The sequence below is a fragment of the Athene noctua genome, chromosome Z (genome assembly GCF_965140245.1).
Source record: "Athene noctua chromosome Z, bAthNoc1.hap1.1, whole genome shotgun sequence".
Taxonomy (NCBI): domain Eukaryota; kingdom Metazoa; phylum Chordata; class Aves; order Strigiformes; family Strigidae; genus Athene; species Athene noctua.
Window position 1 is genome coordinate 25,111,436 of NC_134077.1, and position 22,730 is coordinate 25,134,165.

Here is a 22,730-nt window from a genome sequence, read left to right on the forward strand (position 1 = left end):
TGGTTTTGAGTTTTCCTAAAACTTTACAGGAAAAAAAAAATGTGATTGCAGTGGAGAAAAATATTAGTATATGCACTTAAGTTTATACACAAGTTACAGTCTCTTTGACTTCAAGATACTATTTTCCTTGTATATGAAAGTCTGCAGTGTTGGGGTTTCATGCTTGTGAGAATATGCATTATAGTTGAAAGAGGGAAAAAAAAGCAGCACTTCTGCCAACAAATATTTAAAAGCCCTACGATGTATTTAAGAAAAATGTCTTCTTTCCCAAGTCTAATAGTTATGTTAATTTACTATTTATCTTGCCTAATGATCTTGCGATATGGGAAATTAGTGGCTTTGCAGATGAAAAATGTATGAGTAAAAAAATGCATTCATCTTCTCAGGCATCATCTGTTCCATTGACAAAAGGCACAGATGTGAAATTTATCTCAATAATTAGATTTATAGTTATTGTATCATTCTCAGATTGATAAATCATTGCTCTTTGTGGCATGTGATTTGGAGCTACGGTTCATGCAACAAAATAGGTTTAAACACTCACTGAATGGTGATTCTAAGCTTGAGACTGTTTTTCATATTATGCTTGTATATTTTTATGTATTACAAAACATGTATGGCAGAGAAACAAGCAGCACTTGGGGAAGAACATTCTGTAAATGACTCCGCAGGGGAATCGTGGTTGTTGCACAGAACCTCAAACCTGCAAGCTTGAAAAGTATCCATGGTGCATTTTCTTTGGAAACTGCTGTCTTTGCCATTATCCAGTATGATCGTAGACTTCCTGGACATGCCTACAAAAACAATAGCTGTGATTTTTTTTTTTTTTAATAGGAGACTGAGAAGTGAAGGAACAAAGTAACAGAATCTCAAAATGTCCATATGTGGTACATGCTGTATTTCTAATTCTAATGTCTTTACTCTCTTTTTGCCCACAGTTGTAGAACAAGCAACAGGAAGAGTTTGATGGGCAATGGCCAGTCTCCAGCTCTGCCTCGGCCTCATTCGCCACTCTCAGCACATGCAGGTGATTTTGTATCTACACTACTACTGCTATTATTAAATTCTTAAAATGTCTGTATGAGGAAAGAAAAACAGATAAATTTCCTATCCCACTAGTCGTCGTTATGCTGTTTGCAATAGCAAAAAGTTGCATATCATTTCATCCAAACTTCTGTTTACATCCATAAATCCTATGTTATGGTGAGAAGCAGTCCAGAAATACCTAACATGAATCATGTAGCTATTTTTATTTCCCCACCTTACATTCTGATGCATTTTCTCTATCCGTATGCCCCGCCCATCCCTTTCTGGGCCTAGTTCAGTGTGAAAAAAGTGTAAAATAGCTTGCATACATGGTAAAGATAGTGGAGAAGGTGAGTAGTGTATTACATTCCATTCCTAGTGCTTTTTCTCCTTAGGATTTGTGATGTTAGGCTTATCACTGGAATTTCAGTGCTTCACTTTACAGAGCAATAAGTTGATGATCATTTTGTTGCACTTCTAAAGCATCCAAGAGCATTAAAGATTGAATGAATGTCCATAAATTTTATTGATAATGATTGTCTTCACTTTAAAAAAGAAGATTTTTAGCATATCAAAACACATTTCCTCAAAGGTTTATTTACTCTTCATGGTTTTTGGGTGTTGACTGTAACTACATGCCAAGACTAAAGTCCCACAGTCAATCCTTGTGTAGGCAGTGACACTGAACACCTTGGGAAACTGTTCTTGGATGCTAAAAGAGAAGGTGCGAAGTTTCAGCTGAATTTTTGAAGAGGATGGTGAATTTAGTAAGGCATCCTCAGTGTCCTTGTGGAAACAACATTAGAGAAAAAATGGTGGTGGTTTTCACTCTGAGCAGCAGGCTATTGCAACTAGAAATCCAGACAACATGAACATTTGTGAAGAGTTCAAGGCAGCAGAGCCTTTAAAAGAAACAAAGAAAACCATGGTGCAGACTAATTTAAAACTGAAAAATGTTGGAATGTTTGGAATCCCTCTCTGGGTCCCCCAAATGCAGAATTGACATTTGGAACAGGGTATCTGTGGTCACTATAGAAAGAGGTTTTAGTTGTGCTGTGCTGACTTGATGAAAACAATAGCAACGCTTGCTGTCAGAACTACCATGTCTACTACTACGAGCAGCATACCCACCCATTTGGAAACTGATGGCTTAGACCAACAGTGCCTAAACAGGCTTCAGAAATATGGAGTGACCAGCACATGTTATGTGGGACTTGAATACAGGTTGTGTATTTGGTAAATGCTGGATAGTTCCTTTCTGGCAGTGGACTCCTTTCAGCAAGTTGCTTCATCTTTTTGAATTGATTCCTCAAACCATAAAAGGGAAATGATATTGCTGATGGTCACAGCTGTTTGTAAGTGTCTCTGAAGGTGAAAAACTGATACTATAAGGATTAAGACAGGTTAAGTGTAAGCTGTTCTTTTTCTTAGATGTATGTATTGTGTATTCAAAAACCTGTTGCTGTTATTTGACAACTTCTTCAGTTACCCTGGGTACAGTAGGTTCTCTTAATGCTGATACGTTCTCCAAAGGTATGTGTACCAAACACTTCAGCAGCACTAGGAAATGTCATATGTGATGAAAATTTGCATGCTTATGGTTGACTCTATTATTAGCTTGCTTTTATGTATAGTTGATTTCAGTAAATATTCACGTAGTCATTGGCCCCTAGCCCAGCTGGCTAGTGTGCCTAGACTAGTCCCCCAAAGGGACAATTTGAAGTTAAGTTAAAGTATGCTCAGAGTCACTCTTGACAGGTTTTCTGCTTTGTCTAGTGATCAATTAAACACTGCCCGGAATTGACTTGGTAGGCAAAATTTTTTTTTTTTTTTAATTTGTAGTTTGAGTCACTGAATGTCATCTTAACTCACACAAATAAAGATGCAAATTTCATGTTTAAAAACACAGCAAAGTCACATAAGTTATGAATTTTCATCTACATATATGGTAGGAGTTCAGTGTGTCAAGTGTTTAACATATATAAACCTTTGGTAACCTTAAAAATAACGTTGTGATTTTTTTAGTGTTGCTGTGTTGTTGTGTTGTCAAAGCCACCAGGTCTTACCTGGCACTGGCATCTGCACACTCAACTCACCTCTTGCTCCCTGTAGTGGCCTGTACTGGACCCCTGGTTTCTTGCAAAATGCAGCAAGGGATGTGACAAGAGACAGCGTGTGCTGTACAGCCTGCTGGTTTTATTTCTTTTGGCAGTCCTTGGCTGGGAGGGATTACTCCCAAGTCAGCGAGGCCTCTTTAACTCCAGTGAGAGAACCTGGTATTATCTCCTGTCCAGCTAGATCTTTTTTGACTGTGTCTGGGAAGTAGCTGGGAATGGTGATTCTACTAGAAAAGTTCTTGAAATCTGAAGTGGTTTACAACCTGCACCAGACCTTCTGCCAGGAGCATGTACTATAAGCGCCAAGTTTCAAAGGGACTGGAGATGATCCATACCTTCACATCTTTAATATTAGTGTTTGCTGTTGATGGAGAAAATAATGGGAGCAGAAGATGGAGAGGGAAGTAAAATAGTTTCCAATCCTGGAGGAGGATGGAGCAAGCTAAATGTGCAGCAAAGTATTAGTGCTCACATTCTCTGAAAACAGGTTTTATTCCCTAGACTGTTGTATTGGGTATGTGTGGCAAGGCTTTGCTAGTTGGGGTGCTACAAGGGTAGTTTCTGTGAGAAGCTGCTAGAAGCTTCCACTGTGTCTGACAGAGCCAATGCCAGCCAGCTCCAAGAGAGACCCACTGCTGGACAAGGCTGAGCCCATCAGCAACAGTGATAGAACTTCTGTGATAACATATCCAGGAAGGGGAAAAAACCCTGAGCAACAGGAAGTTGTAGCCAGAAGAGAGGAGTGAGAATATATGAAAGAAACAGCTCTGCAGATGCCAAGATCAGTGAAGAAGGTGGGGGAGTGACAGAGTGGCTTTGGTCGGCACCTGGAGGCAGACAGGGTCAACCCACCACAACTATCCGTGACCGAAACATTGCAATAACATGCATCTTTGGCAAATACATCATAGTAAGATTATGCAGAATATGGAGGACACTGGAGAGATCCTTTTCGAGTACAGTTTTTCTTGCATGTTGTCAGAGTTTGGTTTTGTGCAAGGAATCTGCCCAGGTGAGTGCAGGTGCAACAGATTAGGCTGCTTGGATGCTACCAGCTTCATGCAACGTGGTATGGTTGTTTGCTGCTGGGCTGTCAAAGAAAAAGATTGATCCTTGGATCTGCCTTTCAGGAGGCTGAGTCTAACTGATGATAGAGCTGAAAACCTGAGCTACTGAGAACTCTTTCAATCCCGCTTGTCCTTAGAAACATTTAGCTCTTTCACATCACACCTTTTGATGGGTCATTCTTTTCTCACTCAGTTCTGTGCAGCAGTCCTCCTGAGTGTAGGAGGAAGAGAGGTTGCAGCAAACCCAGGCTGTCCGCTTTCCTGGCTTCTTCAGTCTTGTTTCATCTTCGCAGCATCTTTATAAATGTATTGAGAGCCATTCTCTTTTCACTTTTCTCCTCTTTGTTTCTATTGTGTCTGTCTTCATTACCCCGCTTCCCCTTTTAGAAGAAGCCTAACATGCTTCTGTGAGACTTAAAAAGTCAAAAGCAAAGGTGAAAATGTGTGCTCTGAGAGTTCATTTTACTATGCTCTAGTCCCCTCTCTTGCCTTCCCCATTTCCTGGGGACCTCAAGAACCTTCTTCAAAACACAGAATTTTCTTCCGGTTCTGGAGCGAGGAGAGGTAGTGCTTTACAGGTACTGTAGTACTTCAGTAGGAAGATGAGCTGGTTTTAGCATAGAGAGTCAGAACATGCTCATCTGCCAAGACAGCTGGTCCTGGCTCAAGAAGCCTTGTCTTGTGGTCCTCTTTCAAATGTGATTGGAAACACAAGTTTGGGACTTAACTTTAATATGCTTAGACATAGTGATGTATACATTTTAGGCCAGAAATCATGATATTCAATTATTTTTGTCCACATGCTGCAAGATTACATGCTACTGTCCTCATGTGTTGGAAAGTTAACTGAATTCAGGCTTGATACGTCAGGCTGGCATCAGCCATGGCCTGTCTTCTGACACAGTTTTAAGAACAGTTACATTTGTTTCAAGGTGAGAGATTGGAAGGGAAATCTGAGGCCACTTTCAAGGTCTTGGACATACTCTGAAGTCACTTTGCTTTGGTTTTGGAAAGGAAGTGCCCGAAGGTTCCTTGTGAGGCACCTTCCTGATTCCATGAAACAGGAGAATAAAGGACATGACCTACTGTGGTTTGAGTAAATCAGATGGAAAGATGGTTAGATTATGCATGACCCTGATTGCTCATGCCTTTTTAAACCTATTTTAGCTTTCGGTTTCATACTATTAAAGCTTTTCTGCCAGATCTGTTTCTCTTGGAGTACTGTATCTCACTGCCGTACTACCTACTGTCAGGGTACTCCAGCCATCTGGGGAGAACCTGCTGTTGCTCTTACTAAAAATAGTTCTGTTAGATGCTGTTATTTAAGTGAACTAGGTTCTTAACTTCATGTTTATGCCATCTTAGTTGTATTGCAGGTCCCTATCCCTTTGATGAAGGGAATCAAGATTGTCAGACTCTTCAAAATCCACCCAGGATCAATTTCTATTAACTATCATCTTGATAATCTTCAGTGTTATCCTGGACCCTTTTTCTATAGTCCTAATAAGAGTATTGGAGTTGTTTAGGAATTCAGTGCCTCGGAGCTACATGAAGTCAGTATTTTCATACCTTGTAGGACACCCTGTCTACAAACTTGTTCCCTTATATGTGAATTCATTGCTTGTTGGGAGAACAGGCAAAATGCATACTTGGTTACATTTGCTTGCATTGCACACCTGAGGTGAGTTTTATTTGGACTACTAGTTTAAGCTACCTGTTTTTTTTCACCCCGAGATCTTACATCTCTGACAGTAGGAGTGCTATGCATCCTCTGTCAACTGAAGCAAGATGTGTGAAGTCATGTTATGAATCTCAAGGTGGAGCTCTCTTAGTCAGAGTGCACTGTGTTAGCACTCATGCCAGTATCTTTGGCTTTGCTCAGAAATGTTTTCATCTTTGATATCTGCAGAGCAATCATTTGGAGGTCTGGCTGCTACTGGAAAATGACATGCCCATTACTTCAGACCTCCTGAAGAGCTCAGGCTGCTACTAGGTAGCCATAACAATCTGGATTGGAGATAGCCTAAACAAATGGGGTCTATGCAGTATTGGTCTATTTTAGAATAAAAGCTTCTTGAACATAATCATAATTCTTCAAGGTGCATTTTATACACACATTCTTCCTTGTAGTCTTGTTTCTTTTCTAGATTACAATCTGAACTGAAGGCACCGGCTGTTCTTTAGTTTAGATAGACATTCTGAGGAGGACCAGTGGCCCAAGTTTAGGATGATGATAATTGCCCCATATGAGAAACTCTGAGGTCTCTGGCAAATTTCTCCCCTTCCCCAATCTCCATTGTTTCCTCTGGGGATAATAAAGGATTGTTTGTACACAGGAGTCTTGTTAATCTTTGTAGATGCAAGCTGACCTGAACAAACACCAAATACTTACTGAAGTTTTTTATTTGTTAGCCGTACCATCTCAGTCATTCTCAGATTCATGTGGTGGGATGGAGGGTGGGGAGGAAGACAAGTGTGGCAGCACAACACTGATGAAGTAGGTATATTGTGTAGGGTGGAATAGTGCATGAGTAGCACCTGTCAAAGAAGGGGCAAATTCATTTGTAAGCGACAGTAACCATGAAGGCTCATGGGCTATAGTAAAGCATTACCAGAGCAGTAAGTAGTCCAGGGCTTGTGAGCACACAGAGGTATAAGGTCTGAGAATGAAGGTTATAAATGGATAGTAAAAAAGGTGGTGTATGCAGTAGATATATAATATGTTATACACATTAATTACTAATATAATACATATAGTGCCCTTTTCCTCTATGCAGGACATGTAGCTACCTGCATAGATAATTTGTGTTGGTTGAAAGTCAGATTTTAGTTTGCAGCTGAAGTCTCCCACTATGCCTTGTGCATATGTATAAAGATCAGGAAAGATTTCAAGAATAATACCAGCTTTCACTACTTAGTCTTCCTTATGAAGATAGAAAACAAATCCATATGAGGTCATTTCTTGGGGTTCAAACCTTCATCATTATTAGTGACTGTCTTAGGTTAGTGCTTTGAACATCCTTTGCTTTTAGTATCTGGGCTGGAAGCTGTTAACTTGCTGAAATATCCTTTTATTTTTTGCATGAACTGTGGGTGCGTTCAGAATTGTGGGAAGCGAAAGGTTGCAGCATCAGCTTGGACAACATCTGGTGCCCTGGTCATTAATGGGTTTTGCCAGCTGACTGCCTGCTGCTGTGTAGGTAGGTCATTTGCACCACCCAGCCTGCAAAGTGAGTGATTGTAATCTCAGCAAGTCAGGGCATTCAGGTGTCTCCACCTTAGTAGTCACTGGAGATTGTTCCTGTGGGTGATACTAACCCCTAATGATTAATAGTCACATGTGGTGCTGTTTAATTGTATTTGCTGTAGGAACAAGATTTAGCTCTTAGGAGCAATGCTGTAAATCTTGACATGTCTGTATTTTAATAAATATTTCATGTGGTGCCACTAAGATGACAGATACCAGGACAAGAATTGCAAGATAAGTAGGAAATTGTTTAAAGAGAAGAGGGGAGTTTTGCTAAAATGAGGAATATTATGAAGTGGAGTTTATCAGTAGACTTCTCAGGTTTTGGTTTTGTGGCCAAACCTATTTTATCTTTTCATAATTGATATATATCAGCATAAAATTACTTTAGCTGATAGAAATTTGGAAGACATCCAGTATGAAACAGCATTGTTGAAGTGACTAAAAATGATCTTGAGGACTGAAATAAAAAAGTATGAGATTACATACAGCATGCAGCATTTTGTGCTGGAGGACCAATAACAGAAATGTTTACAAGGACCAATCTAGGGTAGCTTTTAAAATCAAATTTCTGAAGATGCATAAAGGAAGTAATTTTCAATTGAATTTGAGAAGATTTTGTGCCACTGTACAATGTCCTTGTTAGATTTCATCTGGAATACTGCATGCTTTTATAGTCATACATGTTCAGATGGGATCACAGGGGGACAAAAGCTGGTGGCATAGAATTTTATGCATAAAACTGTAGGACTATTGCTTGCCTTAGCAACAGGAAGATTGAAAAGCCTGTGTTGATATCTAAATCAGTCAGAGGTGTTGTCGTTGTGGAATGGGAAGAGAAACACATTCTGGCCATATATACCAGAACATGAGGGCTCCTGAAGGTAGTCCACTAAGTATGGCAGGGACAAACGTGACCTTTCCTGTTGGATTAAATAAATTTATGAATGGGATTACGTGGTGCAATTGCCTAAAGCAAAATTTAAGGCCAAGGAGGTCTTACCTCCGCTTATAATACTTTAGGATTTTTTAGGTCTGCCTAGACCTTTCTAGGCAGACACTATTAGAGTTCTGACTGCTAGTATTCTGCTTTTACTACATTAGAACTTACTGCTTGCATCAGATGATTTTGTTTGATAGGCATACTTGAGCTAGCTACACTGAAATATAGCAGTGAATAAAGCTGTTTGCACCATATATTTTACTTGTGTTAGGCTTTCAATCACACTGGAGACATTTGTGTGTGTGCATCAAATTTAGAGTTAGCTTCCTGGGATTTTTAACTGTAATCCTGTGGTTTTTGTCCGAGGTAAGTGATGAGTACTGTCTTAACACAGTGTATTTGAAGCAGAGAAGAATCTCATATGCAGCTTCTGTGCCATTCTGCTTTAGCTGCAGTCTCTGTCGACGGGATTTTGGGGAAGGGAGGACTAGGTTTGTAAATGAAAGAAGGCTTAGTGTGTTTTCATGGTGAAATGTGAGAATGCTAAAAGCTAAAGACTAAAGCAGGGTTCTGAATATTGTTTTTTCAAAGAAAACTGATATTTACAGAAAGGAAAATAACACTATTTAAATTACTCTGACTTGTCACATGTAGAATAATAGAAATGATTTTGCTAAAATAAAACTTTTTTTCTTGCTTTTGGGTAAAGTAAAACTGTTACAGCAATTTCAGAGCATCTTTACTAGTCTAACTGGTAAGTTATATGCTGATACAACTGACTTATATCAAATTCAATTAAAACGTAGCACTGGCAGTATTTTAAGTAGTGTTCAGAACATGCAAAAGTACCCTGGCAGATGGGATGGATTTAAGAAGCATGCAAACCTTCCTTTTGGTTACTGGGGAAAGTTGTTTGCTGGTGTGAAGCATAATTAATCCAGGTTTTGAAATAGCTTGAGCTCCTCACTTCTGAGTGGATCTCAGTGGAAAGCACCTGCAGAAGTATTCAAATTGATTCTGCTGCTCAACTGTGTGTTCTGCTGTCTGTCTCTGTTACGGTATAAAAATCAGACCTGTAACTGTTGGTGAATCGTTTCTTGTGTGTTTATTTTGCAGCATGGGTTCATCACCAAGTAAACTGACACACAGAAACGTATAACCAGTTGTTGTATTGTATTAGTGTGGTGCTGATGTACTGTGATTAATTTTAAAACACCATCAAATAATGACCTCAAGATTTTAAGATGGATTTGTCTTTGGTTCATCAGGAATTTGGGGTAGCAATCATCATTGATGTGTTATTCCGTCAGTACTAACAGAAAGTCATCTGAAACTTTATTTTGTAAGTAGACAGCTATTAAAAAAACAATAATAATATACAGTGATTGTGACATATGCCTTTTTAAAAGATTTAAAACATCTTCCCTCTGTGGCCGAGATGAAGGACTTTTGAAGTGACTTACTATTTGATATGGTTTCCTTAACAATAGCTGCTTGCAAAATGAGCTACCCTGTGTGCTGTCATGACTGGAGTATTGTTTTGGCATGTTGATTGCCTATTCATTGTATCTCCCAGAGTATACTGGAGTTAATTACTTACCTAATGCCTGACCACCAGTCAGGTTTACTTTACCAGCTCAGAAACACGAACAGTCATCTCAGCAGCACAGAGATACCCTAGGACTAAAACACAGCAACCAACAGATCCCAAAGAACAGTGGGATTTGACTAATAAAGCAAGCACTGCACATATGGACAGGGAATTAACTGGCACTGGTTTTTATCTGAAAGTCTCCCAAGTATTGACTTGCAGATGGGTGAGTGAATGCTATGATGGATGAAGGTCATGTACAGGACTCTGTTTCTAACCTGTCTTTCTTTTCTGGAACACCACACCTTAAACCCGTAATAGCACTAACTGTTTCTCCAGTCATTTGGGGTTTTGATTTTCATTGTTTCCAGGCTTGTCTGAGTTCTTAGACATCTACATAAACCCACAGGATTTAGTATCCAGGTATTATGGCTCTGCCAGTTTTGTTATTTTAAAGGCTTGTTTGCAATTGGAAATAGTGCTTGCAAATTGATTTTCCTAATAACAGGATCTGATGCTCTTCCTGAGTAAGACTTTGACTGCTTCAAGTTTTGTCTGTAAGGAAGTGATCTTTGTTGATTCTAGTGAAGTAGTTTGCAGCATTGTGTCTCCTCAAATACACTGCAATAGCTATAAAATTACTACATTCTTCCACCACAGTTTTTTGCTTCTCTGTGGAGTTTACACGTATGTTCTGACTAACTAATGGACAGTTAGCCATGTCCCTGATGTGTGTTAAATACATGTATATATCCATATATAACTTTAAATTAGCTATCGGAGGACAGGAATTTGTTTGCAAATCCCCATATGCTGGTTTGTCAAATTATTTCCTGTCAAAAGGTGTTTATGTATTGCTGCTTTAAGCCTAATTCTCTGCTTTTCTGCCAGAGTTTAAGGTAGCTCTTTTTCCCCTCTTGCCTAAGTTCACAGCACGCTCCAAATTACAGCTGATTTGTTTTAGTGCAGTAGCTAAAGTTTGTGACCATGTTTTATCTGCACACTGTTACATTTTTAGGTTTTTTAAAGTAAGCTCTGGTAGCAAAAGAAATCCAGTTAGCTGTTAAATTAAATGAACTGTTGTTCTCAGTAATCGATGTTTGCAGTTCATGAAGGACAAGAATAAATTGTGTTGGTCCCTAAATAAAGCCTGAAATCTATGCTATGCATGTGGCTTCAGTCCCTTAATTTCTCTCTCCCCCCCCCCCCCCCCAACTTCAGGGGAAAATAATCTTTGCCCTCAGAAGTGTCTGAAGGATAATGAAGTAGCTGGGATCTTGAGGGGGAGGAGGGAAAGTTGGAAGGACATAATTCAGCTGTGATAAACAGGCAAAAAAAGTTGTGGGTATTGGCCAATGAGAGTGGAATCCTTGTCTCTTGGGGCTGTGGGAAGAGCAGCTGTGAAGGTAAGATTTAAGCACAGCTCAGAAAACATCTTGAATCTACTTCTATCCAAAAAAAGGCAGGGGGATGGATGTGTTCTCTGTTTTCTACCTAATGCATCCAGGATTACACTATCTTGTACAGAGTATCTGTTAAGGACATCACTATAAATGCAATGTTAATTCAAAAATTTGAGTAGAAATCAATGCCACTTGAAGTCCTTTCAATGACTTATTATATTGTACTGGCCTTTTCACACGTAGGTAGTAATTTTCTCTTCAAAACCTAAATGTTGATTCGAACTGTGTACATCGGATCTTTTTTTTCTGTTGCTTAATGTTGTGATCTCATGTCCAAAAATAAAATGCTACAACAAATACGTTTCTTTGATGTATTGTTGTTGCAGTCTGTTCCCTATTTAAGGGAGGATTGACTTCTAGATGTATGCCACTGCTACTTTAAGTCAAATCCTTTTAGCTTTTGGTGTGTTTGGTTTTTTGGATATTTTCCCAGAGATCATCTTTATTTCTTCTTCAGATATTGTGTCTCCTCTAGCGCCATGTGCTGAGGCGCAGAGGTGGCAGGAGCAGCTTTCAGCAACTACCTTCTTTCTGCGCTCATGCTGGTCAGCAGGAGGTCTCATGCTTTAAAATGAAGAAGTAACAGACCCTGAAGTTACAACCTGTTCACAGTGTGCCTATCAGAGAGGGTGGTCACCTTTCCATGCCTTGGTCTAATAGAACTAAGGGAAAAAATTTTAATTCAGTGTGGTTTGTCTGCTTGTTTGTTTTGGAGCTAGGAAAAAAAAAGAACAATGAAAAAATCACAATAAAGGTCCCCTGGAAATGCTGTAGAGACTTTATGCAAGGGCTAAATAACACTGATCATAACTTTTCTATTTTTCAAATGTTTTGTGTGATTTTAAAAAAACCCCGACATTAAAAATATGTTTATTTCAAGCTAATACACTATTTTTTTAAACTTTAATTCTCAAATTAATTTGAGAATTCTCAGAGGGCTATATAGAGGGTTTTCTATGACTTATGAAGTCAAATAACTAAAAATCGAATGTAAATTAAATGTGAGTTGATATAAGACTCTATTTCAGAGTTTATTTTCTCAGGGACTGTGTGGGAAATTCTGAAATCAGTTTCTAACCTGCTTGGAAGTGCTTGGTGATACAGAGAAATGATTACTTTCTTTGAGACTTACTTACTTATAGCAGGTTATAGTATTACTTATAGTATTTTTTTAAAATATTGCTAAGTCTCCTGCTTGCCCAGACTGTTCTGTGGAATTTTACCAAGGACTACTGTGTTCATCAAAACAAAGCAGTTCACTGTGAAAATCTACCAGGAACTGTAACGTTCAGCAAAATATTATGCTTTTGTCCTTGAGGAACAGGTGTGCTCTAACTAGTTAGAATCTTGGTAATGAGTAAAGATAGCCATGTACGGATGGGAGAAGTTACATTGGTTCTCTTATCTAAGATAGAATGAGTAAACTGTCTGAAAAGCACTCTTGTTATTCAAGAAATGGGCCAAGAGAATCTGTACATGCTCCGGGGGAAAAAACAAGATGAGAGAGACTGTGAGCCTTCCTCCCAAAGACCCCCAAAGATGCACACCAGGAGGCAATGCGCAGGTGCAAGGAGAACATAAACTGTTGACATCAGCCTTCCGAACTAAGCCAGCCTTACTCATGCAGATGTTATGTTTGTGTTATGTAATCCAATGAATATGGATATCCACACGCTATAAGTTTTTGGTAAAATGTGCTGGGGGTGTGCAAGCTTTGTGGAGAAATTCCCTTGCACCCCAGCACTGGAGAAAGCATACCTGCTTTATAGCTGTGTTGGAGTTGTGTTTGGTTTTTTTTTCCACAAATCATTGGATTAGTATGTCTGAATATCTTTTAGAGGGTTCTTTGGGGTGTTTTTTTTTAATCCTAATGATTTTTTTGTATATCTCCCCCTCTCAACAGGGAACAGTCCTCAGGATAGCCCTAGGAATTTTTCTCCCAGTGCCTCAGCCCACTTTTCTTTTGCACGAAGGTAAGAGGTTGTCTGTAGTATGCAGCATGCATTTTGCATAGAGGAGATGTTGTTGGACCCAGATATTAAGGGTGATTGGAAATACATCTAAATCTATCACTTAGAATGTCAACTGTTATCTCACCTGTGTAGACTCTCCTAAATATCAGTTACAACAGAGTTGTACTGGATTGACACAATGCAGTCATACCTTTCTGAATTTAAAAAAATGAAAATTTTTTTAATGACTTAATTGTAATATATCCAATTCTGACACCATCTCCTCATCAGTTGAGATATGGGGAAATTTTAAACTACATCTAGGTTTTTTGTTTTCCTTTTTTTTTTACCTTAATGCAAGAAGTGCATCACTTGTAAGAGCACTATTATAGAGGTCCTGAGTTTGGGGCCTGATTTTGACAGCAGCAATACTGTTGCCACCATACCTTTAATACCTGACCATGACCAGTTTCACTATCTGTACCACTGAGACAGTCAGCTCTGTCATAGAAGTGTTTGAGGATTAATTAATACTAGTATAATTTTTGAAGATCAGAAGTGAATTTTAAGTGATCTGTGAAGTAAATTATTATTAACTGTAACCAAAGTTGATAGCATGTCATGGGAGACTGCTTGTTTGTGCCACTGTGGTTCCCTATCACGTAAGACCTTGTCAGCCTACCTCAAATAATATGTTCATTAACTCTAAGCATGGGAGGGTAGGCACAGCTGATAAATACACCCAAGAGTATGTATAAAGAAAACTAAATTGGAACGCTGTGGCTTTCTTTGACATTAAGTAGTGCCGGACACATAACTGTTGCATTTACAGTGAGACAGCACTTGCTGCTATAGTTTTACTCGCTTTATTTTTGGAGTTTGATAAAGTAGCACACACAAGCTCTCAAAAGTAAGTGTGAGGAAATGGCATAGCACTCTTTAAAAGGGGAGAACGCTTTACTTGTGTATTTCTTTTACCTGAATCTAATTCAGCTGTGACAGTAGATATTGTCAATCTTTCTAACAGCATATGATGTCACTTTTCTAATCAGCACCTTAAAGTTGAGTATTTCTTTTGAACCTACTTCCTCTTTATAGTATCTTTAAAAAAAGGAAAACTATCTCTTTATAGATTACATTTGTTTGTGAGCATATTGTTAGAAAGATTATTTAAATCCAGAAATAGCTTATAATGGAAAAAGCAGATGTGAAAGACTGAGCATTACTTAGAAATACAGCAGGCAGGAAGTAGTTTTCCTTTCCCACCCATAATCAACAGAAAGTTTAAATCATTATTTTTCAGACCTCAAAATTCAGGAGGAAAAAACTTAATCATTCACCAGTGTTTCATTTGGATTTGGACCATTTTTAGAGTCCTGTAATAGGCTTTAAATAAATTCTTTAAGTAAAGGAATGCTAACACAAGAACTTTCTGTGATTTCAAATATTTCACTGCTTCAGTGGGATTCAAGAAACTTCTTTAGAGCATATTTCTATGGAAACTGATTTTGTTCTATGAGAACTGATTTTACTCTATGTTTATAGTGAAAATGTTTGACACTTTCAAACAGCAATAATGTAAAATTTTCTTTTTAATTTGGTATTTGTGTTGTAGTTGTTGTCATATAACCTGTGATAGGATGTATTTTGGTAGTAAAATGACCTGTGGTTAGTGAGAGCAGTTCTCAGACTTAGGGATTTATGCCTTTTCTGTTACATTTTGTAAATGATGATACAAAGGAAGGAAAGGACTCTGTGTGTGTGTGTGAGTGATAGACCAGGTTGAAGGAGCATAGGTGAGGTGGTATAGGTGTGTGGATATTCCTTTTCCATTCACTGCCCCCCAATCAGTGAGGATATGAAAAAGCTGGGGAAGTATGAGAAAGGCAAAGGAAATAGTTTGGAAGCCTCCTGTGAGAAAGGAGGGTTTCCCAGCGTAGCTGTTTCTCATCAACTGCTAGCCACACCACACAGCAGCAGCAGCAGAAAGGTGACCCTCTGCCATGCTGCCAGTTGGTGCACGGGGCTGGAGGCTGTCTTTCCCAGGCCCCTCCAGAACAAGTATCACCTCTTGCTGTCCACATTTGGTGGGTGATCAACGCCCAGGAATAGCCTGTGCCTCTGGTAACCGCTGCTTAGGCCTCTTCCGCTGGTATGTATAAGTCTAACATCGATATAAGCCCATGGGTAGGTGACAGATCCTGCTTTCCAGAGCTGCTGGGAAGTGGTTAGAACCACACTGTAGGGCAGGGACAAGTGGTGTATGAGAGTCCAGGGGAAAATGCTGTAGGGGCTTGCTACCCATGTTTCTCTTTTTCCCTTATGGGTGCCTCCTATTCTCCCACCTTTGCTTCCCAGATAACTTTCTGTGATATCCCATGCTGATCCTTGATGGCCCTTCTGTGTGGGAATTGCTGTGTGAGAATTGCTGTGTGATGTAGGACCTCTGTTCATTATGAGTTATTCAGTAGGAAAGTACTTTGTCTCAAAGCTGCAGAATATATGGGTCTCACCCATCTTTAAATAACTTCCAAGTTATTGTTCTTTCAAATATGAACATACTTAACTTGTGCAGCTGAGCCAAAATGTAGCAAAAACTCCTTTTGGAATAGTTCATTTATCTGGAGGTAGCTCATGCATATCTGGGGGAAGGGGAGAAGGGAGGAGAATTAATGAATTAAAAGCAAAAATATGGAGAAGGAGGAAGTTTTTTCCAGAGTTCAGTCTTTGATATAGTCACAGCCCTCTAACACATGTTTTCTTTATATTTTAACACTAATGAATACTGTAATTTCTTTTCTCAAACTGTATGTATTCAAAGTCCTAGAGACTTGGCTTGTAGCTTATGGATGGATAAATGGGAGTAGCAGATAAGGTGTTAGTGTGGAGAGAAAGAAGGAGGTATTTTTAGTCAGTTAGCTTGAAGGGTAGGGAAACTGCATCAGGAGGTTTAAGGTTCCTGGTTTGGTATGACTTCCATTCTTCTTTATGGAATTATACTTCTTAGGTAAATCAGACTTGAGATATGATCTTTGTACTGCCTGGCAACAGAGCTTCAATTCTCCTTCCTCCTTTCCCTCACTATCATACTGTTTGCTAATAAAAACTTGTCCTGTTTTGTTATTTATGTATTATTCTGCTTTTTTCAACATACTTGATACTATTGTACTCCAGCCATGGGCACCGAAATGACAGGTAAATGTACCTCCTCAAAAATCCAAACATGGTTCCCATAGTTGTTATTTGATTTGTCAGTTTGAATGTTCAAATTCCATGTTGTGTGTGTTTCACCTCAAGCAGTGAAAAATAGAAATTGGTTTTGGTCTGATTTTTATTTTTTTTTATTCTGAGTGAGCATGATTTTGCTGCAAAATTGTTTTTCTTAATTTACATATCCAACATCTAACAAGTTTGTTTTTACTTAATCATTCTTTGCAGTTATTTGACGTTAGCCTGCTAGTTTGTTGGTATCCTGTACTGATGTCACTTCAGAAAGCACTACCCTTGTATTTCAAGCAGACTGGTGGTTATTCTGTGTTTCAGAGCATTGTGGCTTGCGTTTGTTCACAAGTGTTTAATTTGCTTCTCAGTAATTTTCATCTGATGTACCTGAGAGTATACTCCCTGTGGTCCATTTCTTTTTCTATGAGTGAGACACCACTTCTGTGGAGCTGTTCATTCACTTTCTGGTTGTTCCATCTCATAGATTTTTTTAACTAGAAAAACATACTAAAAAAATTAAATTTGTAAGCCTAAATCATCTTTGCTAAATGATTGTTTATTGTGGTACATTGTGAAAATTTATTCTTTATTAAAAACCCTGTTTGTATCATGTTTTTCAAATGCATTTTTACATAATAATATTTCCATAGATGTTTCTGTACTAGGATACCACAGTGTTCATTTGACTAACGTCAGTTTTACAACAGGACTGATGGTCGCCGCTGGTCTTTGGCTTCTCTGCCTTCTTCTGGCTATGGTACAAATACACCCAGTTCAACTGTTTCTGTAAGTAGCCACTTTGCTGTGCTGATAGATTTCTTTTATCTAATGTAGCTTGCCTCCCTTAAGAGAAGGCAGTGTAGATTTTGTTACTGTTGGTAGAATGTGAATTAATATGGGATACGAAACTGCTTTACTTCACAGAAATAGAACAAAACTTAAGGCAATGCATGCTTTGCTTAGAGATACCTTCTGTCAGTGACTAGTGTTTAACTGCCCCCTTTTGACCTGTGGAGAAGCAGGAGGGGAGGCATACTGCCTTATTTTAACTATATGGTAGCTAGGTATCAAGTCTGAAGTGAGGCTGCCTTGCTAACAGGAAAGAAAGAGAGACAGTCTAGGACATGATTCATCCATCCTAGGTTAGGCTACTATCTTAAGATGGGATGAATCACACATTTGCCTGTCTCTTTCTTTGGCAGTAGTGAGTTGTTACTGCATCTAGCCTATAACAGGTTAGATACTTAGCATTTTAGATGGCTATAATTAGAATAGAATAATCTTCTGGGATACATAATAGAATAAATATATGTCTAATTTGTTAATTTCTGCCTGATCTTGTATCAGCCCTCCTGCCATGCATTTACTGTCTGACTTGTGATGTACACCATGGCAGTGCATGAGATCCTGCTTCAATACTTACAAGCTAGGCAATGGGAGAAGTATGGATCTGTACTTTTGCACACCTTGCACACCTCTATACTGAAAAGGAAGCACTGAGTCATGTTACAACCTGATAGCCACATCTGAGAGACTGAGGAGCTGTGGAGGAAGCCTGTTTTGGAAATAGCAGATAGCTGGCATTTTGACACATCTTTACATTAAAGGGCTTGGTCATTGTAGATCCAGCTGTGACTCTTCAAAAACTGTTTTGTATCTTTAGCCTTGGTTTTTACCTTTAGGGATATATCATTAACAAAAATACTGTTGTGTGAATGATAAATAGTACTAGACACCCGATATCTGTTTTGTTTAAAAATTGTTTCTTTTACAATTTAAGTGAGCTTTCTTTTCCCCTGGGAAATATTCCTCAGCAGCACTGATTTTTTGACCTCTGCTTGCTTTCTTGTGTAGATCTTACTTTTGCCAATCAAACTGCCTGGATTCGCATTAATTCCCTAAACATTTTCCATAGTTCATGTTTATACACAGCTCGTTAAAACTAGATCAAATATGCTGTGCTCTTTACTTAAAATATATTGATGTAAAGGAGGTTATGTCAGATAATAAGTAATTGCCATAGCAACCTCATCACTGTTAGGAAAAACAGGCTTGTGCTAGAAAGGAAATGAAAAGCTGTGTCAGAAACATATCAAAACACAGTTTTAATTTTCAGTCCATACTCATATGCTTTTTCCTTGACATCTTTAATTTTAAAATGGTAATTCTAGTTCATATACTTCTTTCCCACTTAAGTTTACTAACTACTGTATGCATCCTGGAATGTGGAGCATTTTTACATAATTTTTGCATTTCTTATGAAAAAATATATCACTGTCATTTATGGACTTGGATATCTTCTGTAATAGACTGTTGTTGAGTTCTCCCTTGATATTTAGAATCACAGAATAATTCAGGTTGGAAAAGACCCTTGGAATCATCAAGTCCAACCATCAGCCCTACTCTACAAAGTTCTCCTCTACACCGTATCCCCCAGCATCTTGTCTAAATGACCCTTAAACACATCCAGGGATGGTGACTCCAGCCCCTCACTGGGCAGCCTATTCCACTGTCTGACCACTCTTTCTGTGAAAAATTTTTTCCTGATGTCCTGTCTGAACCTCCCCTGTTGGAGTTTAAAGCCATTCTCTCTTGTTCTGTCACTAATTACCTGTGAGAAGAGACCAGCACCAGCCTCTTTGCAAAGTCCTTTCAGGTAGTTGTCGAGTGATGAGGTCTTCCCTCAGCCTTCTCTTCCTCAAACTAAACAGTCCCAGATCCTTCAGTCTCTCCTCATACGATTTTTCTCCAGGCCCTTCACCACCTTCGTTGCCCTCCTCTGCACTTGCTCCAGCACCCCGAGATCTCTCTCGTATTGAGGTGCCCAAAGCTGGACACAACACTCCAGGTGTGGCCTCACCAGTGCAGAGCACAGGGGGACTGTCACATCCCCACTTCTGCTGGTCACACTATTTCTAATACAAGCCAGGATGCTGTTGGCTTTCTTGGCCACCCGGGCACACTGCTGGCTCATGTTCAGCTGCTTGTCAATGAGAATCTCCAGATCCTTCTCTTCCACACAGCTCCAGCCACACCTCCCCAAGCCTGTAGCCATGCAGGGGGTTGTTGTGGCCCAAGTGCAGGACCTGGCACTTGGCCTTGTTGAAGCTCATCCCGTTAACATTGGCCCACGGATCCAATCTATCCAAGTCTCTCTGCAGAGCCTCCCTGTCCTCATGCAGATCAACACTCCCGCTTACCTTGGTGTCAGCTGTGAACGTACTGATGATACACTCTGTGTCCTTACCAAGATCATCAATAAAGATGTTGAACAGAAATGGTCCCAACCCCGAGCCCTGAGGAACACCACTTGTGACCGGCTGCCAGCTGGATTTAGCTCCACTGACCACCACTCTCTGGGTCCATCCAGCCAGCCAGTGCTTGACCCAACAGACTGCCGTGGGCAGCCAGTTTTTCTATGAGAACTCTATGGGTAATTCTATTTCCTGACTTAGACCACATTATATAAATATTAAAGTAGATGCCTTCCCTAGCATTGAACAGTTTCTGGCTTGTGGAAGGAAACCTGTTTTTCCAGTAAGTTGGAATTTTGTAGAAGCAACCAGCAGTAGACAATTCATGTCATACATTTCTTTGTTCCCCCCCCCGCAAGATCCTCTACTGCTGAAGAGCCCTGCAAAAACACTGGGACAAACTCTGAATTTAAAATCTAGCCACTATTTCTTTGCTTCTTAGTAGAGATGCTTTTCACTTTATTTTTTTACCCACTAGATGATATACATGAAACAGAAAATGAAAACTGGAAGTGTGCCCACCTAATTGGTTTCATGTACTTTTTCAGCATTTGAAACAGCTAGCACTGTGTAGCCTGTTTCTCCACATTCTTATCAATTCTTAGAGGCAAGGAGAGACCACTTCACATACAATAGCCAAAGTGTACATAGAGAACAGTCCCTTTTCAGTGTTGGATAAATCAGATTCTGTTAATGCAGAGAGATGTCAACTGGAGATCAGAAACAGTTTTTACACATCAGAGTAGAGCACAGCTTTGATCTTTACAAGCAAGTGAAAGTCAAAGCCAGGGCAGAAAGATTTTTGGTAATCACGATTATGCTTAGATGAGTGTAGCTCATCATTGCTTGTTAGCCTGTTTGGATTTTTTTTTAATAATTAAAGTGTAGAGATTGATGGAGTTACCAATTTACTGGAAGCTCTTGGGTTTAGAAGTGGTGCAAGTACCACATATTCCAGTTCTCACAACAAAGCCGAAATTAAATGAAAACATTTCCTGCTAAGATTATTCAACTGAAAATAAATTCTTGGTGTGTTATATTTTAGCCAAGTTGGGTCAGATCTTCCCAGTTATGAGATGCAGTTGAAATGATTGTGTGTCTTCTAGGAGAGCAAGCCTATAAAAATGGTAAAGTGAAAGAATACTTAGTTGCTTTTTTTTTCAGTAGATTATTGTCCTGGAAATTTATTTGGCTGGGGAAATAGAATAAGGAGATGAGGAAGAAACTTTAGGGTTACATTAGCTGGTACTGGCTGCAAATTTGCTTTTGTGTTGAAGGAACAAGAAAGCGTTGCTGTGATGCAGTGTGGTTGTGCATATTAAAAATGTTAACTCTTACATGCTTTTTCAAGCAGCTATTCTAGAATGTCAAGAGGGCTAATTTTTAAGAGTTTTTCTATGATAATTTAATTTGTACAGAGATCATAATTTAGACCTCCAAGAAAACTCACTGTGCCTGCAATGGTCCTGATACAAGTTAGAGTTGTTAGTGAAAGAAAGATTCTCACTTTAATCCTGTTCAATCTACACTCTGTGACACCTTATATGAGAAAATGTGTGATACTGATTGTTGTCTTCCTGGTCTTTCCAGAATCCCCTGAAGCTGAAGGGGTAGTCTGATTCTATAGAAATAGCAATGTGACTGTCAGTATTAGGAAATCTCCCTGTGCTAGAGTATCTTTCATCTTATGGAGCATGGCTGTAGGTTAACTGCAACTAGCTGCCATAGTGTGAGACAAAGAGCTATGCTGTGTGCTGAATTATGCATAGCAATGTGCTAAGGATGAATTTCATAAATGAGTTACTGTGACTCGACGAGTTACTACCTGACATGTGAACTGTGGTAAATTCTTGGTGTGCATGCTTCTTAGCCTGCAGCAAAGCAAGGTAATGCAATCTTGCTAAATTTAATTTGTTCTGATGTGATATAGCCTTCTCATGTAGACCAGTTCTGCCTGATTTAGCCTTTTCCAGTAGTGGGTTTTCTTTTTTGCTTTTAAGGTATGACTTCATGAGATCTAGTGTGATAAATAACCTTTTCTTGAGTTCATAGGAATTAGGATATATTCAGCCTTTACCACACAAACTGCCAGAAAATTACAAAGACTGTCTAGTTTATGTGCTTACCAGCCTGGATATTACATGCTGACCATAGCAATGTAGGGCAGTGTCTATACAGTATGAAAGTTTATTGAATTCCCTCACTAAGGATGATATAGCAAAGGAGCTCTTAGTGTGTTGTCTTCCTGTAACAGAGCACCCAGGCAGGGGCCTTAGAGTCCTCTGTGAAAAGACAGATGAGAACAATAGTGTGCACATGAAGATTGACTTCTGTAAGGAACTTTTTGTCTTGAAAAAGCCAGCTGGAGACTGAAGAGCTCCAGAAAGATTTACAAGTTTTTTTGACTTCTTCCTCTCTGCAGGTAAAATAAAAGGAGTGTCTGTCTGCATGGTACAAAACAGCTTTGTACAAGCATACAAGGATATCTGTGAACAAGCTATCTTGGAAACTAGTTTTGTACCAAAAAGAGTAGAACATTCCTCTGTCTACACTTACCAGTCCAGATTAGCAAGGCTGGTTGTTACTGCATTAGACTGTGTATCTGTTCTTTACAAGGACACCAAATCAGGCTTAGGGAAGTAGTTTCCAAGTTCTACCTCCAAACGTTTAGCATAGCTCAGGTAGCTAGCTGTGCTGCATAGAAGACAGTACAATATGATAGTATGATCATCTGAACTGCTTTATATAGTGCAGCTTTATACTTGCGGTTTTGCAGGCGTAGTTAATTGTGGTAGCACTTCTGATTTCATACCTGCCTGTATCTTCCTGTTTTATACTAAGTGGATGG

At 39.2% G+C, this 22,730-nt stretch overlaps 1 protein-coding gene across 7 annotated transcripts in view; it reads left to right on the top strand.

The window, feature by feature from the left end:
* Positions 1 to 22,730, top strand: part of MAST4 (microtubule associated serine/threonine kinase family member 4) — a 320,186-nt gene that overhangs the window by 239,489 nt on the left and 57,967 nt on the right. For 5 of the 7 annotated variants that reach the window (XM_074931942.1, XM_074931938.1, XM_074931940.1 and 2 more), the window contains 4 exons: positions 939 to 1,027; positions 13,358 to 13,427; positions 16,581 to 16,601; positions 17,336 to 17,414. In XM_074931942.1, the coding sequence (XP_074788043.1) occupies positions 939 to 1,027; positions 13,358 to 13,427; positions 16,581 to 16,601; positions 17,336 to 17,414 (259 nt within the window). The remainder of the gene's footprint in view (positions 1 to 938; positions 1,028 to 13,357; positions 13,428 to 16,580; positions 16,602 to 17,335; positions 17,415 to 22,730) is intronic. The other 2 variants (XM_074931939.1, XM_074931941.1) reach the window with 1 other exon arrangement.